This window comes from Mesoplodon mirus (genome assembly GCF_964341445.2).
Source record: "Mesoplodon mirus genome assembly, chromosome: 10".
NCBI classification, from domain to species: Eukaryota; Metazoa; Chordata; class Mammalia; order Artiodactyla; family Ziphiidae; genus Mesoplodon; species Mesoplodon mirus.
The window spans coordinates 15,342,627-15,361,772 of NC_138986.1; the positions used below are offsets into that span (position 1 = coordinate 15,342,627).

At 41.9% G+C, this 19,146-nt stretch overlaps 1 protein-coding gene across 4 annotated transcripts in view; it reads right to left on the reverse strand.

The window, feature by feature from the left end:
* Positions 1-1,454: 1,454 nt before the first annotated feature.
* Positions 1,455-19,146, reverse strand: part of PLEKHG1 (pleckstrin homology and RhoGEF domain containing G1) — a 229,563-nt gene continuing 211,871 nt past the window's right edge. For all 4 annotated transcript variants that reach the window (XM_082633368.1, XM_082633367.1, XM_082633369.1 and 1 more), the window contains 4 exons: positions 17,993-18,031; positions 15,886-15,908; positions 10,365-11,982; positions 1,455-4,894 (listed from right to left, as the gene is read on the reverse strand). In XM_082633368.1, coding sequence (XP_082489494.1) covers positions 3,966-4,894; positions 10,365-11,982; positions 15,886-15,908; positions 17,993-18,031 — 2,609 coding nt within the window. In that variant the 3' untranslated portion in view covers positions 1,455-3,965. The remainder of the gene's footprint in view (positions 4,895-10,364; positions 11,983-15,885; positions 15,909-17,992; positions 18,032-19,146) is intronic.

A 19,146-nucleotide genomic window follows, 5' to 3' on the forward strand; every position in this document is an offset into this window, starting at 1 on the left:
TTGGATTCTGTTTGTGTTTAGAAATATTATGCTGGCTAAGATTTGGGAGGATGGAGGTGCACAAGTCTGAAAATGGGGAAAACTGGCAAGATAAACAGGTAGGAAGCTAGTGCCACATCATCTCTGACATCATCTCTTATGTTCGGGGCTTCAGGTAGTTGAGCGCTTCAGGCTAATCTTTACCATTGAAAGAGAACTGGGAGTCCTTACAGCTGACAAGGACTTCGCGGTTTTTACTTCTCTTGCCTAATAACAGTTTGTTGTTTTGTTCCCTTGAGATCATTAAGTACCGAGACCTGTTCAAGGAAAGCGTTTTGGCCAGGCTGAGCTCCCAAAATGGCTTAGGCCCAAAATGGCTTCCTCACCTGTTTCTTTCTCCAGGGATCTGCTACCCTACTGGCTTACAGGATGATTTTCACCTTTAAATTCCATCCTCAGATCTCGGAGTCACCTCATCAGAAGCCAGCCCCAAACAGGCTAGATCTAATTTTTTTTTTTAAAGGTGGAAATCTGGATTTTCATGTTAAACCTTTTTAAAACTGTATAAACCAGATTCAGACTCTGGGCCACCAGTTTACAACCTCTGATTTAACTAGTCTATACAAGAAGGAATCTGCTTACCCATGGTCTTGTGATGCTTATATGGAGAGCCATACCTTGCCATACAAACAATAGAATATTTGGGGGCTTGTGTTTGCCCCGTAGAGCGGATGATTTACTTACTATCCAAGCCCTGTTCTTTTACGTTTGAGCTGAATAAACATGGTTTTAGAACTAATGAAGTGGAACTGCTTGCTTCTCTTCCTTTCCTATTGTATGATGCATTGTGAATAAGCTATTGTCTGGAGAATCAAGCTTTGTTCTTTTTCATAGATACACAAAGTGGGCTTTGCCCATGGGCTTGCACCACCAGAGTAAAGTAGGCAAGTTTGTCTTTTGGCACCAAAAAAACTTCAGCATTCTGGGCCCTTCCTCTCCACCTCACCTGACTTTAACCCCACAGCTGCAAGTCAGACTACTCTATGATCTCACACCATCAAAACCAGTTACCTGGAAAGGCATTTGGTCTAAGGGGAATTTCAGAGAAGGGAATGATAATCCCAGGCTAAATTCAATATTGGAAAAGTAATCAAAAGATACAGAAAATGGTCAGTCACAGGCCACTGAAACATGGTATATCATCACTACCCTGAATCATTTTCTTTTTTTTTTTTTTTTTTTTGGCCATGCTGCTCAGCTTGTAGGATTTTAGTTTTCTGACCAGGGATTGAACCTGTGCCCCCTGCAGTGGAAGCTCTGAGTCCACTGGTCTAACCACTGGATCGCCAGGGAATTCTACCCTGAACCATTTTCTGCACAGCTCATAAGGCGAAGTATTATAACTGAGTATAGTTCAGAAAAATCTTGATCTTTCTAGAATTAACACATTAATTCACACCGTATTTTACTTTGTACTTTACAAACTTTATTAAATAATGAGCATTACTAACTTTCATTATCATATATACAGTATTTAAACTATGTTTTCCTAGATGCATGGTTTTTTGTTTGTTTTTCTGGGGGGTTTTTTTGCACAAAGAATAGAGTAGGTGAAAAGTGAACTTATAAAAAAAATTGAACCTTCAGTCCAGAGACCTAGTAAGAACTTGACATCCATTTAAGTACATATAACTCTTTTCCCCCAATTATATACATCCCTACCCCACCTCCCGAAGAAACTATTTTAAACAAAAGCACTCATTGAATAACTTTGAGGGAAAATACGAACTTGATTATATATGTACACACAGATCTCAAAATCTGTATCCTGGCTGACAGAACGGATGTATAGAACTGCAGATTTGTCCTAGAACCTAAAGACAACCATACAGACATTTTATACAGTATAACAGCAGCCTCCGTGCAGCAGGGTGTGTTCCTATACGTGACATCAGAGTCATGCAACAGGACACTGGTGTGGAGAATTAATAATTTCTGAGAGTAAGACACCACAGTAATATGGATAATACAGAATTCGGGTCTTACAAACCAAAAAGCAGAGAAGTGGGAAACTGCATTCCCGGGACAAGAAAAGTCAGGTAACTTTGTTTTGTAAACGCCCTTACAAATACCTCTAGCAAGTCTGAGAATCTATACTCAGTTACAGTGCTTCTCTTTTCTGATACTTCTTATACTTGAAAACTCATATCGTGTTTAAAGAAGGGCAATGAAAGAAGGAATGGTTCCAGAACAATGCTCGTCAATAGGGACTTTGTTTTCTAAGCTACAAGAAGAAAGTACAGTATGGAGAAAGAAGAAACTTAGGTTATTTTTTGTTACTTAAAAAGGAAAATGAATGCCTTAGGTACCTGTGTATAAAATAAGGATGGTCACAGTTTATGTTTTTAAGAAAAAGAGGCATAGCACTTAAAGAGAGAAAAAGAATTATGGTAGATACCACTGATTCAAATCAATATCATTGCTTATCTTTAAATGAAAAGCCCAGATCCCCTTTCCCTACACAGATTATCATATCTTTTAAGATGAAAACTGAGAGGGTGGGGAAGAGGCCACAGAGTGTAAAATGGCTTAAAGTGAGAATGCGAAAGCCACTGTTTGAGAAAACATACTTGTTACATTGATTGGAGTCTTCAATAAAATATTTTTATAAAGTGGCAATAAATCTGCCTTCATTTTTCTCTTTAGCTTCTTTAACTTTGTGTTTTACTCACAAGGTCTTGCTTTTGTTTTTGTTTCCTTCCATAAAGAGTTGTATTAGTACATAATATCACAATGAACCACTATTTAAAGACCATAATTACAACTTAAAAGATGTGATTAGTCAGAATTTAGTAACCAAAGATTCTGCTCTTCTATATGCCCTCATTCAATGAAAAAAGACCCCCATATTATGTCTGGATTAGAAAATAAATTTCACTGCAGTCAATAAAATTCTCAAGGCTGGGACCAGGTCATTTGGCTAAGTATAAAATTTGGCTAAGTATGAAAGGACATCTGAAAAACTGCTCTGGGAAGAGTAGCTTTAAAGAGCTTTGTTTTATTTTAGTTTATGGTTTACTTCGTGTTGATTAGAAACAGGCACAAAAAGTAGTGAAGGGTTCTATCTTCTCCCCATCCCCAACTGTCATATAGTGAGATAATCAAGTTGTACCCAGATGTCAACCCATCTTTTCTAATAAGTCAATTTGCATTTTCTTGAACTTGGTTTTAAACCATTAAGGGAATCATTCATTTCACCCCATGAGATGTAAAATAAATGACGAGCAGCACGTTCTCCAGGCCTTGTTCAGGAAGACAGGGAAGGATTTTTACTTACAGAAAATTGGTCATGATACATTCTAATTTCCAATAGTTACATATTTTCTGCCTCATAATGAACTAGATGCAGGAATGCCAGCACAGAAACCCTAAAATGGGCACCTAGACAATACTCCAATTAGAGATCCCTCGTTTAAGTTATTCTAGGGTCTTGGCACAAATTTAACAAAAATGTCAGAGGTAAGCATAATCCTTTAAACAGCTTTAGTTTCCTTTCTTCTTAAAAAACGTGAAAAGTCCTCCTTGCTGCCTTTGAGTCCTAGTATACCTGTGGCTTCTGAATAATAGGAAATAATTATTGCATTTCTTAAACTCTGGGCACTAATTGTCAGGATATGGGAAAAAATACCATGGCCATCATGTTTTTTTAAAAAAAAAGAAGCCTAAAATTTTCAAGTAAGATTGACTTACATGAAACACGAAGACCATCAGCATCAGAAAACACAGTGTTAGATGCTAACATTTGCTACAGTACAATCCTGGCTGGATCGCCAGCTGTTTCAAAAAGTTGTGCTGTTAAAGAAAGTATACTTTACATCTCTGGTTATTACAAAACTGTTCTAATCTGGTACATACAAAACATCTCTCAGTATCTCTAATTCATGAGCACAGTAAGAAGCTAATTCAGGCAGCTACTCTTAAGAACCTTAGGCAAAGCTGCTTGAACTAAGACACTGGAATTTTTCCCTTAGAGATTGGACAAGATTTTGCTGATTGGGAGATGGCCCCTTCCAGAGATAGTCATTCAGTTTGTCAGAATCATTGTATGATGTCAGATATGGTCCAAGTTTGCTGCTTATTGGCTCATCTTCTTCTGACTTGATCTCCACATAGTCATCTTCATCTCCTTCAGTCTCCTTGAAATTGGAAAAATAGTTCTGGGTAGCTATTTGGGCACTTAAAGGTAAATTTCTATTTACTACCAGAACTTTCTGCGAGTCCTGGAGTGTGAGATCTGAGTGTTTTCCAGTGCCCTGTTGACCTGAGTCAGCAATACCTGGCACCAAATCCTGGTGACCCTCCCACCCTGAACTTCTGTGTAAAGACAGCAGCTGTTTCTTTCCCATTTCACTAGAGTAGTTGATGGAGTCCGCGGACTTGTTTATCAGGATGGAGGAAGATGACTGGGACCTGTTATAAGGCTGAGATTTAGCACTGATTCCTTTCCGTCCCAGAGAGTTGTAAAGATGGCCCTGACAGGAGTTCTCTTTGTTGGGCTGGCTGACCACCACGCTGTGTCTCTGCATGGAGCCCAGCAGAGGCTCAGAGATTTGGAGAGAAGGCACGGAGCAAGCTGCAGACAGTTGTCTTGGGGTACTTTTCGTATTGATCTCTAAAGTGGGATATTTTGACTTCAAGTCTTGCTCTGGCCGGGGACAGAAATCTGCTAACTCTCCGTTACTATAGGTTGAATGCAAAAGCCAATCCTCGCTACCATGTTGGGTGTGGGAAGGTGATGCAGAGCTGAGGTTGGAGGAGTCTTGAGGGCTGGCCCAGCCATCCTTCTGAGTCTTAAAGGGGGTCTCTCTGAATACAATCTGGTCATACAGTTGGGAATACTCAGCAATCCTGGCACCTGGAAGGCAAATATTAAAATGATAAATATATACAGGATCATTTCTACATGCAAAGATTTAAAAAATAAGAACGTTCTAGCAACATATTAAAAAAATTTAAACAGTAGACAGGACTTTTAAGTTAAGTTTGAGGGTAAGAAATCATCAAATACTAAGCAACACAAACTAATAAAATCATCCCATTTAATAAAAAAAGCCACCTAAAACTTCATTTGAACTAATTCTGGATTATTTTATTTCAGCAGCAGGTCTGCAAGCGTTTCCTGTTTGTAATGACAATTTTCTAGTGTTCTTTACAAGCATGGAATAGTGTGTCAGTGCTAAAAACAGGCAACATAAAAATAAGAGTCAGCACTTAAACCCTGGTCAATGAAAAATAACTCAAGTAGTCATTAAAAGAAGCATGACCACAATCCACCTTGCAACGGCTACCCCTGCCTCACCAGTCTTGATTGCTCTCAGACAACTACTCCCAGCAGAGTCTGCTCCCGGAGGCTGTTCCTGCACTTCTTGTTTCCAGGCAGCCCTCCACTGCCCCTGTCTCGGGATGTCGACAGGAGGTCCTCCCTTCAAAACCACATGTATTGACTGATCCCTACATCCTTTCCTATCACCGAGAAGCCAGGCACTGAAGTCTATGCTTCCAAGACATTAAGAATGAACCATCCTGTGCATACAATCGATAAGCTAGCGCTCTCTAGAACTGGCTGCAGAACAGGATTTTAGCGTTATTTCCACGAAAGCTATTGCCACTTCAAAGTAAGCCACGAGGCCACTATCCTCTCTACTTCACTTCTGAGTACAGACATCTCTAAAGACATTAACAGAACCATGATATAGATACAGAGGATTCTCTTGGGTCAGGAATGATTAAAAAGAGAGAGCCCAGAGATGTCCATTTCAAGAGCCGTGTCCCCCCACCTCCCAATCCAGGTACCCACATGACCACCCTAGAATCAAAGAATTCCATGAGTCCTATAAATCACTCAGACCACATCTATGCAGTCTCTATAGAGGGCATCTATTCTATATATGATGACCCGCAAGTGACATTATAATTTTTTCCTCTTTAAGCTATTTATATTTTTAGTAACCTGTTGTTAGTAAATTATTCCTTGAATTTAAACTAAATATTTAGTTGAGTTTCTGCTGTTTCTTTCAAGTTTGCCTTCTATGGGGACAGAAAACAATGTACTGTTGTTCTGTGTGCCCTTTAACTGCAACCCCCTCAGATTACTTGCCCCTTAGTCCCCAGAATCAGAATAAATAGTGTTTATCTTCTCATTATAGATCCTACATTCATTCAGATCCTTCAGACTTTCAAGTCCAAATTCCTTGGAAGGACAGAGGTTATTAGTTTAGAATTTGTAGTAACAAAAACTTGAGCTATTACTCCTTAAAGGGCATAGTGAAGACTCTCAATACCAATTAAGATTTGGTAACCCCTTAAGAAACTGAAAGTCTACATAGACACCAAGGTGCCCTTGTTAGCCATCCTGAAATATACAACGTTTCGTTAACTATAAAACCCAACCAAGGTTAGCTGGACCTTTAGGCTTGTCTTTGGTTAGCAGTCCCACCTCAAAGTCAAGACGGTTCTTCCCAAGCCATTCTCACCTACACTGTGGCTCTGAGCCTGATCCCACAGCTGAAGCAGGAAGGCTTTGAACTTCCACAAAGTCCCAAGAAAATGACAATTTGAGAGAAAGCAGTGAGAGCTAATTAAAAAAAATTCAGTTAAACTATTGCAGCATCAAAATTTAACTATAAAGTCTTGTAAGAACAAATAGCTCTTGACTTTAGAACATGGTGGCCCAGATCATCTGAAACCATGTATTATCCAAAATATCCATAGTATTTCTCACGCCTTTTTCTTCTTTATCACACTCTCTTCTTCTTCCTTTGTTTAATCAAATCCTATTTACCTCTCAAGACCCTCTATAAGCTTTATCACTTCTATGAATCCTTTTCTAACTGATTTCTCTGAAGTCTTATATGCACCATAATACTTAGCTATTGGTTGTGTACGCATGCTTGCACACAATCTTGTGTTGCTAGTTATTGTATCTAAGCTGGTTTAGTATTCCATCTAGTCCATGAGCTTTTAATCTTGGAGAATAATCCCCACAGAAAACCAAGCACAGCTCTAGGCAGAAATTGGTCTCAAGAACTACTTAATTACCCAGATAATTTTTGGACTGCCTCCATTTATCCTAAACATAGTGTTCAGAATAAATGTGATCTAAGACTATACCACTGAGAGTGGAAAGGCAGCCTACAATTTGGGCATAGCAGGAAATGGGGAAGCAGGAAGACAGCCTTGAGTAAAATGCTATGTAAACATATATATTATAGACAACTCATAATGGGCACAGTTTATCTTTGGATAATAAAAAGTTGACCATTTATAAATTTGGAATAGAAAGTACCTCACAAGTAGACAATGTACTGTGCCGATCTAAGTTTTTGTTTTTTTGGTCTCAGCTTGACCTTCCAAGAGAGTCTATAACTTGCTTGATGCCAACATGAACATGAGACAAGCTTCCAGAGCAATGGCTGTTATTAAATAGATACCCTTGGTGAGATGTACAGGAAATAGCCAGCCCAAGATGACACTTCTAGCCTAAAAAGCTTAGTATTAGTCAGCTGGATCAAAATTCCCCCTCATTCTTAGTTCTGGCATTCATAGTCCTTATAGAACATGTACATTATCATGATGTGACAGTGTCAGGGCTATCTCTGGTTTATTCCTCTTTTGTAAGTTTAGAAGGTAGAATTCTTATCATTCCAGATAAAAATTTGAAGTGATCCTCGTTGAGAGAAGTATGAAATATACTGTTTTCAAGACAGAGATTAAAATCAACATTTCTGATGTTGCTTGTGATGTAGAGCAAAGCATAAAATGTTATTTTGCCTTCCCTACTTTACACAAGGAGGAAAATTCCTCAAGCCTGTATGGAGTTTTCTCCCACATAGAACATCACCAAAAAAACAAAAAGTTGGCGGGGGGACCCCAAAGGCTTCCTTGGCCTCAAAGACTGTCAGGAGTGAGGCATGATGGAACAAGATGGCCGGCATGCCGCAACAGGCTCCAAAAGGTGGGAGGGGCTAGACCTGGTTGGGTGATTTACAGGCGGAAGTCTGGCCCAGGGCCTGTAGACCCCGGCTGGAGCGTTCAATAAAGGTGCTGGAGAGTTTCAGCAGGTGAATAGGGCGCCCCTCCTTCCGCACAACACCGAGAGCAAGCTCCTGGCAAAGTGGCAAGGCCCATACGGAGAAGTCTGGAGAATCGGTCCATTCGATTACGACGTCCTGTGCCCAGATAAACAAGAGAGAGAAAAGGAGTCATCACGTCAACTGATTGAAAGCCTGGTGGGCACAGGAAGTGGTCTCGATCCACCCAGATGGAAGATTCTTCAGGTCTGAGAGATGGCGGGCCCTAGGGACACGCTCCTGCCAGCCAGCAGGGGGAGACACTGGCTGGCTCAGAAGATGACTCTGGAGAGATCTTCTCTTGGAGAGAATGTCGATAGTAGCCCACCATGTCAAGAAAGGGCCCAGACACAGAGCTATGATCCTACAGGAGCCCAAGAAGACACAAGTAGTTAAAACAGAAAGAGCAAACAAAAAGCGGGGGAAAAAAGCAAAAGAAAACCCCAAAGGGAAATCTATTAATACTTAAAAGGTGGGTAAAAATGACTATTCAAGGTAGTTGTAAGCCCTAATGATTCAGTACTGAAGACCTTGCTTCTACCAGGGTTAGAGCTTCGCATGTTAATGGATGGTCGACATTACAAACAACTGGCCTCAGGCAATTACCACTTTTTAAACGACAGTCTGCTGGGTTAATCAATCCATCATCATCGGAAACCTTAGTATTATATTTTCTCTCATTCTGAGGCACCCTAGCCCAGACTCAGTCAGTGGTTTCACTGCCAACACACTACTGGTTCTAGGGCCATCTGTACTCCGAAACAGTCCGCCTGCAGCTGGAACTCAGTCACTTTTTCTAGGTGTGACAACAAACCAGTTTAGCAACACTAGCGTTGGAAAAGGGACTAATTCAAGCATATTATTGCGAGGAGAAAAATACATGCGATCTAGTCTCTCACATTCATATAAAAATCACATTTAACCTTTATCTAACTTAAAAAGAAGAGCAAGTCACAGAGAGTCTGTAAAATCCTTCAGGTAACGTTGCCAGGGTTTAACTTCCCTCTGTGTTAAGAAATATTACTGTGTGATTAGCTCTGGAAAAAGAGTAAACTTAGGTAATTCTTAAACACTCCCAAACTTAAACTTTTTTTCCTACAGATTCTTGCCATGCAACTTGTGAATCCATTTAGGACTTGGATTGTCTGGTTTCCCTTCTGATTGTCTGGTTTCCACCTAAGAAAGCAGTCCCAAAGAAAGGCGGTAGGTGGCATCAAGCTGGCCAGATGAGCCATGCCGCCACCAAGCTAACCAACGAAACATGCCCTGATACTGAGCCATCTGGTTTTTATTTTTAATTGGAGAACTGTCTCTTCTCATTTGATACAGAGACAATCCTTTGCCAGAGATCTAGGGCAGGGATTCTTAAAACAGGATCAAAAGTCCACACTTAAAAAAAAGATCCAGTTCCTGGGCCTAATCCCAGAAATCTTTCTGGGTCTGAAGGTGAAAAACCCCTCAGGTGAGAGTCAGCACCCTCAGGTTTTTGTCTTTCCATGACAATCCAGTGCTTAATTCACATCACCCCCTTCCACTGAGAACCCTGTGTAATTTATCCAGGGGATGTGTACTTCTTTACAATAGAGAAAAAGTCAAACTGTGATCGTCTCATTCCTAAACCCTAATGGTACCAACATCAAGCACGTGATCCTGGTTTGGTTCTGCCCAAAAAGGAGGCTTGACTCAAAGAATTAAACTTCTTGGAAGCATACAGGAGAATACCAAAGGAGACAGTATTACATGCATTACAGCAGCTATTCAAAAAAAAGCAACTAGAACATGTAACACATGAGAAAACAGCCGAGTTACAGTGTGAACAGCTGAAAAAAAACATGCAAAAAGGCCTCCTTTTTGTCTTTGTTAGGATGAGTAGGCATTTTTGTTAGGATTCTGGAGCAAAGTATTCGTCCAAACCTTCAGCTCTTACCCTGCTACCCAGCTACCTCTGCTAACACACTGAAACTGAAACTGATGGCTATTTTTCAGCTTTAGATTATATTAGAGAACACTGCTTCAAATATCCTATCTGGAGTGATGATGTCACAGACACCAGGAAACCCTCCAGACCCAGTCGCCTCCCACTGGTGAGATGGGGTGGGTGCAGGGCCGGCCTCATCTGTGCGTCAGTGCGTCTGGGGTCCCTCTGGGAGAATGAACATCTGGGTGACAACACCCTCACGGTGCTAAGGATACTGAGGACCAGAACACAGCTCTCTCCCAGTCCTCGGAAGGAGAAAGGCAGCGCGGGAGACATACCGATGGCGGGCCCGCCCTGCTTCTTTTCTTCTAGGATGGCCGCCAGGTCCCTGGAAACCTGCTTCTGCAGTTGGCTACCAGACGGCTGCTCCAGCTCCGGGCTTTTCACCTTTAACAGCTGATTTGCCTTCTTGATCTTCTGACTGTACTGCCTGGCCATCAGGAAAACCTTGCTCCTGGTCTTGTCTGCGTTGTCCATGCCGGGGTCGGGGTTCTTCAGGTCTGCAGGGGACAGGCTGCTGCCAGCCACGTCATAGGGACTCTCCACGGGCGGCAGGTCACTGACCAGCGACAGCCGGTGGAGACTCAGGCAGGAGCCGTCTTTGGAGGACGGGGTTAGGTCAAGCGTGCAGGAGATGGGCCCCGGCCTGTCTCTGGGCGGCACGAGGAGAGCCCGGCCCGCGGGCGGGGAACGTGGGGAGCGCGCGCTCAGCTCCGGGGTGCTGCCCGCCAGCGGCCGCTCCTGCACATCGTCTTTGCTAACGGGAAACGCCGCCAGGAGCCGGTCTCTGGCTTTGACTTCGTTTTTCTTGATGTAATTTTCCAGGTCATTCCAGATTTCGTCTACTTCTTCAGACAGTTTATCGGAGATGGACTGATCAGCTATGGACAAGTTGCAGCCGAAGGAGTTATAGAACAAACTCAGATAATCGTTATCAGAGGGTCCCGGGGGGTAGGGCGCCTCGTCCTCACTGAGCTGGAGGCTGTCCTGGGAAACAGAGGCCCTCAGACTGTCACAGCACCCCAGGTCGGCCTCCAGGCCCAGGAAGGTGCTCCTCTTGGGACGCTTCAGGCTGCTGCACTTGAAGTCCTGGGAGGGCGCATCTGGGAGCCCGATGGTGTCGTAGACGTTCTCCTCCACCACCTGGAGTTCGCGTGAGCTTTGGTTCCACGCCTCCCGGCCTGGGGGGCCACCATCTCTCTGGGGGTGCCGAGGGCTCTTCTCTGGGCTTGCTGGCCTCTTGGAGAAGGCCAGCTCCGGGGTGCTCTTGGGGCGAGCAGAGTCCCTGGCTGATTTGGGGGGAGGAGCTTCAGCTTCTTCCCGTTTAGCCACCATCAGTTTCAAGTCCTCATAACTTATGTTATCATAGACATGGTCTATGTCATCAATGGTCAACTCTACAGAGGACCCGAAGGGAGTCATCCCGTCCCGCCCCTCTGTTTTAGGGTCATTCTGCAGTTCCCTTCGGGAGCTGTACTGAGGGCTGTCACTGTCCCTATTTCTTATGTCAGGGGGACACGTGTTGCTCTCGCCAGCACTGCTGGCCCGCCGCACAACCCTGTGGCCGGAGCTGGGGGTCTCCGAGGGCTCGACCTGTCCCATGTGCCAACTGCAAGGTCGATTGGAAGTGCTATCTTCACACAGTCGGGCAGAGTTCAGATCTGAAGAGGAGAAGGACGGCAGGAACATCTGATAATCATCTTCGTCCTCGTTCTCCTGCGGAGACCGCCGACTGGGAAACAAGGCTTGCCGGATCTGGTGGTCCGTCCAGATGTTTCTGATGGCCCCGCCCCCGCGAAGCACGCTGATAATGGCAGAACTGCTCGGCTGACTGTTCCTCTGGGCGGGAGATGGCCCTGCTGAAGTCAGCTGGGGAGACCCTTCCTCTCTGGAAACCTGAGAAGGATAGAGACATAGCGATTGAATTGTAGTACCACAGGACACATAACTGAGGATGTGCTCCTGTATTTACACATTGCCTCTCCCACTAGACTGTGATATTCTTAAAGAAAATGATCAGTAAACATTGTTGATTTTAACTGAGTTGAAAAGCACGTCAGATGTTTTGCAAAAGGAGCAGAAAGGACAGGAACTGATATTTGCTTAGAAATAGGCTAGGCCATTTGAAGACATTCTCCAAACTTAATGTTCACTCTTTGAATTAGATATGATTGTACCAGTTTCACAGTAAGGAAATCTAGGCTCTTAGGATTCAGTTACATGTTCTCCCCCAGCAGTGGTAAGGCTGGCGTGTAAACCCAGGTTTGACTCCAAATACCTTACCCCACTGCAGGGAATTGGCTAAACACAGAAAACTCTTAGATATTTCAAATAATTCCGATGTGTTCTTGGTAAATAACATTATATAAATGAACATATATAGGTGTCAAGGGCCATGGTATCTGATTTCTATTTGGAGTTTGATTCTTAGCAGTCTTACTGTGGTTTCCGGTGTACGAGAAACACCCCTGTCGGTGATCTGACTGCACCCTCAAGGGTTTTCCTTTAAATCTGCAGACCTGCGTGAACCTGACCAGCACTGCCTTGGTTTATAGATTCTAGGCAAAAGAGCCTTTGTTGCAGGAATTTAATTTAATCCACTACTGAGCTAATGAAATTTTTACTTTCTTTCAAAATACATTTAATTAAGCAATATTTAGATGCCAATTAGCAAGTAAAATATGAGTGACATTAACGATTTTTAATCAGAGAAAACAATGGGTCTGTTATAACTTGGAACCTTTCCTGATGGAGCTCAATTGTGCAGACAGGGAGCGGACTGCCCTCTGATGCCCTCTGTGGGTATTGGGATTAGCTTCAAAGATTTGAAAGGGTTAAGACAGGTTCAAACTAATTAGTACCAGGGGTATATTTTCTGGTCAAAACACTATAGTAACCTATTTGAAATGTCAGATTAGCAAGAATTTTTCATCACTGATCAATGAAATTGGGATACATATTACCTTGGAATATCCACCTATTAATATGTCTGTCTGTCTGCTTACCTGCCTTTCTGTCTATCAGGGAGGGCAAAGATAAAATTTTATCCTGAATGTTGTTTTTCTATTAAAAATTTAAAGCTAAAAACGTCTAATTAGTCATTTAATCTTTTGTTCACTTTTTTCAAATAGTAAAAATGTGGACTATTTGAAGACTAGGAATAAATGAATACACACACATATAGATATATGTGCACACAAATACATATATATTATATTTTGGCTCTTCTGTTTTTTTCTTTACCCTTTAATATCTCTCCCTTTTCCTCTTACTCAGACTGCACTGGTAAAATGTTTATAAAATATAGGTACACAGTAACTACATTTTATAAAATAAAACAAGTTAGTATTAGCTAGTTAAATCATGATCAAACACTGTGGAAGTGTAACAAAACAATTCTGTGAACAGCCAGAAGTAAAACCTTCTTAAAAATCTTTCATTCCAGAAAAATTCCCAGACATTTTAGAAAATTAGAAACCCTGAATTGTTAATATCAAAGTATATTTTTAAGGTAACTACACTTTTTTCGTTTGTTTGTTTGGCCATGCTGCGTGGCTTGCGGGATCTTATTTCCCCAACCAGGGATCAAACCCGTGTCCCTGGCAGTGGAAGTGCAGAGTCCTAACCACTGGACTGCCAGGGAATTCCCAAAAGGTGACTACACTTGAAGTGAAGTTAGCAGTAATTTGGAAGCTGAAATTTTATATCAAATAAATCATCAGGAGAACTGAGGAAGCTCTTAGATTTAGAAATAATCAGTAGATGGATTGGACACAGCACAGAAGTATGTAGTGTAGATCCCTCGTGATGAACAGTTTTCCACATTCTCAGCATTATGGTTACTTAATAATAACATAATAAGAGCTAATTTATGGGGCACTTGTTTTGTGCCAAATACTGTACTAAGCACATTAAAAAAACATATCACATTTAACCTTTATAACAATTCCATAAATTAGGAAACTAAGTCTTGGTAAGGTTTAACAACTTGCTTACAGTCATACAGCTTATAAATGGCAGAAATGGATTTGAACCCATGTCTTAATCCTCAGTTTATATATGAGCTAAATCTCTCTCCCTCTCTCCTTCCCTCCATCTCTCGCTCTACACACACATGCACACACACACAAACACGGCTTTAGAAGGTATATTCTAGGAGAAATGTTAATCTCTTTATCTCTTTAATCTCTCCCTGAATTTAGTATACATTCATTTTTGTTAGGAGATGGAATTTTACCACTAAGAAAAAAGTACATTGGTGTTTTACTTCTTTCTTGTCTTCAGATTTTATAAGGTTTAGTTAGTCCTCATATGGAGACTTGACTTGATCACTATCGTAGAAAGTTTCCGAGAAGCTCTTGAGATTGTATCTCTAGGACTAATAGAGCGATTCCCCTAGCTAGTACTAAGCCAGGCTTGCTCTGTGATCATAGCTTGGCGGCCTTTCAAGGGCACTGTCCCAGTGTTTGTTTATGAAAACAAAGTACATTAAAAAAATCAAAATCTCATGCTATATTTCAGGACAATGAATCAATTCATGTTATTAAATTTCAAAAGCTTCCAAACAGAAATATGTACTACCTGAAAAAAATCCACATGCCGTAATTTTAAGCAAATAGCTTAGAGATAAGACCACGTTGATTTTTAGACATCTAGGAGACTAAACTGAAAGATAAGTTATTTATTAACAGGGTCGTGCCAAGGAGTGGAGCACATAGGATCGCGGGGGAGATTTTCACAGCCACGTTGCTACAGATACAGAGCATGAAGCAAGAAGCTGCGCTCAGCCCCCTAAGCACTGTTCAGTAAGCCAGGTGATCAGTAGGCATACTGGATGTAGTTTACCCAGGTCAGGATACGATATGCATTGTTCAGAGGTAATACATTTGAATATACATCTTCTAATACAACATACCATTTTTATTCTACCTCTCCTAACCTTTTATTGGAGGGAGAAAAATCAAAGCTTGATATAGTGAAGTTTCATTATACCGCATACCATCACACCTCTTATACCAGCAGCAGGACCACATTCTTAGACGGGGATCTTTGTGATTGAAGTCTGATGCTTTGAAAATGGAGCAAATACTCAGGACGCGAGAGCCTCAGTCTTATATGCACAGAGGCACAGGGCAATGTGGGGTGCACCACACTAGCCCTGTGTGGGTGTTACATCTTTTTTTTTTATTATTATTATTATTTTATTTTTGGCTGTGTTGGGTCTTCATCGCTGTACACAGGCTTTCTCTAGTTTCAGTGAGCGGGGGCTACTCTTCGTTGCAGTGTGTGGGCTTCTCATTGAGATGGCTTCTCTTGTTGTGGAGCATGCGCTCTAGGCGCGCAGGCTTCAGTAGTTGCAGCACGCAGGTTCAGTAGTTGTGGTTCGTGGGCTCTAGAGAGCAGGCTCAGTAGTTGTGGCACATGGACTTAGTTGCTCCATGGCATGCGGGATCTTCCCGGACCAGGGCTTGAACCTGTGTTCCCTGCATTGGCAGGCGGATTCTTAACCACTGCGCCACCAGGGAAGCCCGGGTGTTACATCTTAAGGTAATAGCTTCTGAACAGAGAGGTGGGGCAGAAAGATGAAGAAATCATTGCCTTGGTTCTGAGGGATGAAGCTGGGGTGGTGAGGTGGAGGGGGAGTTGATAAGGATGAGCCCTAACTTAAATCTATTTCAACATGTAAAATAATTGTTTACACTTGGAAGATTAGCTGGAGGTGAGACATATAAGGAAAGGGTAGGTATAAAGGGCACCTAAAGTAAACATTTCAAAATAAGAAATGTCAATAGTACTTACCTTTTGGATGTCTTGTGCTGTTTCTGAAAAATAAAAGTTTTTTTATTTTTTAAGTTTGAGGATTAAAAATGTCTCTCTCATACATAGGTAAGCACTCATATTTTATAGGGCTTTTAAACTTATTGTTAATAACTGAAGCCCAAGCATCTCTGGGCTCCTTAGACCTAATTTTTAGAAAATGCCTCTCAGTTATCCAAGTATAGATCTTGTACTACATGTAAAACAACCATACATGTATCTGAGTGATAAGTAGCTTCCTTAAATCCCTGAGAGCAATGGACCAATTCATATTAATACGTTTCAAAAGCTTCCCCCCACCCAAATATATATTACCTGAGAAAAAAATCCACATGCCCTAAGCCATGAAACTCACTTAAACATAAGATTATGCTTCTGTTAATTTTTAAATATTCTATTGGCTTTAATTGAAGATATAGCATCTATCAACAGGGTCACCTTGGCACTGTGCTAAGGAGGGTGCAAGAGGAATTGTGGGGAGAGATTTACTAGCCACATCCTCATAGATACCCTTACGATACTCTGATCATGTGGGTCTCATCTTTCAACACTGTTTAATTACAGAAGCATTTAAAGTAAAAAGTGATCAAACCCTCTCCACAAATTCCACCCTGTAGAGGTAGCCACACTTAAAAGTTTGATGTTCATCTTCCTAGGTCCCATGCCCACTGCCCCAATCCCACAACAAAGAACAGTTTTTTTGTTCTTAAAGGTGCAATATGCAAAATTGAATTTCCTGCTAAATATATGTAGACACTCTTATCAGTAGACAGATACGTACTTGATTCTTTTTGATAGCTGCAGAATATTCCATGTAGTATTTCAGAATTTACTACAACTTTTAAAACTATTTCCCACTAGATATGCATTTTATGTGGTGTCTTGTTATAAACTCTGCAAAGAACACAGATACTCATAGATCTGTGCTCACTTGGGTGAGCACTTCTATACAGGAAGTGTACATTGTGAAATTTCTATAGGTGAAAAATTTGAAATTGTTGGTTCAAGAGCATGTACACATTTTAAATTTAAATGGGCATTAACAAATTTTGCTCCAAAAAGGTTGCAGAAATTTACACACCAACAGTTTCAGAGTGCCTGTTTTTCTTTTCTTTTGGCCAAGCCCACAGCTTTTTCCTCTCCATTTATCTCATTTAAATGTATGATTTTTCTGATCACTAATATAGGTGACCATTTGGAAATTTTATTGGCAGTTTGTGTTTCTTCTGTGAAACTGCCCGATTATATTCTCTGCCTTTCAAAAAAGAGTCCACATCTCCTGAGCCCACATGCCACAACCACTGAAGCCCGCACGCCTAGAGCCCGGGCTCTGCAAAAAGAGAAGCCACTGCAATGAGAAGCCCGCGCACCACAACAAAGAGTAGCCCCCACTCGCCGCAACCAGAGAAAAACCCGCGCTCAGCAACGAAAACCCAACGCAGCCAGAAACAATAAATAAATAAAATATAATATAATAAAATAAATAAATTTATTTAAAAAGAGTCCTTTGTCCTTTTTTAAAATAGATTTAATTAATTTATTAGTTAATTTATTTTTTGGCTGCGTTGGGTCTTTGTTGCTGTGCACGGGCTTTCTCTAGTTGCAGAGAGCAGGGGCTACTCTTCGTTGCGGTGCGAGGGCTTCTCATTGCGATGGCTTCTCTTGTTGCAGAGCACAGGCTCTAGGCATACGGGCTTCAGTAGCTGTGGCTCGCGGGCTCTAGAGCGCAGGCTCAGTAGTTGTGGCACACAGGCTTAGTTGCTCCGTGGCATGTGGGATCTTCCCGGACCAGGGCTGGAACCCATGTCCCCTGCGTTGGCAGGCAGATTCTTAACCACTGCACCACCAGGGAAGCCCCTGTCCTTTCCTTTTGATATATGGGATTTCTTAACATCAACATTCACAGATATTCATCTTTTTATGCCCATTATCTATGCTGCAAACATTTTATGTCATTCAGCTTTACATTTTATAATGGGCTTAATCAAATCTGCCAATCTGTAATTCACCTGGTGTTTATTTTTTTGTGTATGGTTTGACTTAGTGGATATCAACAAGAATGAAAAAAGAAAGTTATTTTAGGACTTACCGCTGGTCTTCAAAACTTTATGCAATCGTGAGGAAGGTTCTGAGCGAAAAAATAAGGCCAGCATCATTTGCAAAATCAAATCAAGTTTTTTTCTTTATAAGTGAATTATTAGCTTATGGGCAAATGAATTGAGCTCTAGAAATTTTCTATCAAATTCACCTAAATCCTGATTGCTTAGAGATACTTAGCAGCAAGACATTCACTCCATCAAAACTGTAGGATAAATACTAAGCTGTGCAATCTGGAGTCACCTAACAGAAAACCAACCCTACCGACTAGTAGAGCAATGCTCTGAGCTTTAACTCCCACCTATAAGCGGATAATGTTCAATTTTATATTCTTCTGCCACAGCCCTACCCCAAGCTCCAGGTCTCAGCTGCCAACTGTCCGTCTGACATGTCCCCAGCATGCCCATAGACCCAGCAAACTCAACATGTCCCAATCGCAGCTCACCAGTCTCCCCCATCTGCTCTTCCATTTGGATTCTTACCTTAGTTGTCACTCACATTACCCTCCCTAGTTAGCGACCAGGACATCATTTTAAGTTTCTCCTGTTTTCATCCATCATGGTCTTGTGGGATCCCAGGAACGCTCCACCTCAGTCACCACTGTCTTATTCCAACCTTTACCATCTCTCGCCCAAGCTAGAGGAACAGCCTCCTACCAATTCTCCCTGCCTACTTCATTTTCCACATCGAGCCAGAACTCTCATTTTAAAAGGCAAACATTTCATTGCTTAAAATCCTTCCATAGCTTGCAGGATAAAGTTCAAACCCTCTGCGTGGCCTACTCGGCTTTCCATGATCAGGGCCCAATCTGTACTTCCAGCCACATCTCTTTCCGATTGACCTTGCCCACCTCCACCTCCGGCCCACCTTGCAGCCAAGCCAAACAACTGGCAATAGCTGTCTGATCTAAGGTACGCTGGCTCAAGTCTCAGGGCCTTTGCATGTGCTATTCCCACCCCATCAGGCTCCTCAGCCCCCAGATTCCATCTGGGGTACTGGTCCTCTGGTCTGTACGGCCTTGTCTCTCCTTCCTAGAGGGTTCACCTCTCTCCTTTGTCTCCCCGCTCTTTCTTCCATTCAACCTCTACTACAGCTCCATAGTATGAACTGGTATTTATTCAACCTTTTTTTGACTCTCCCACTAGA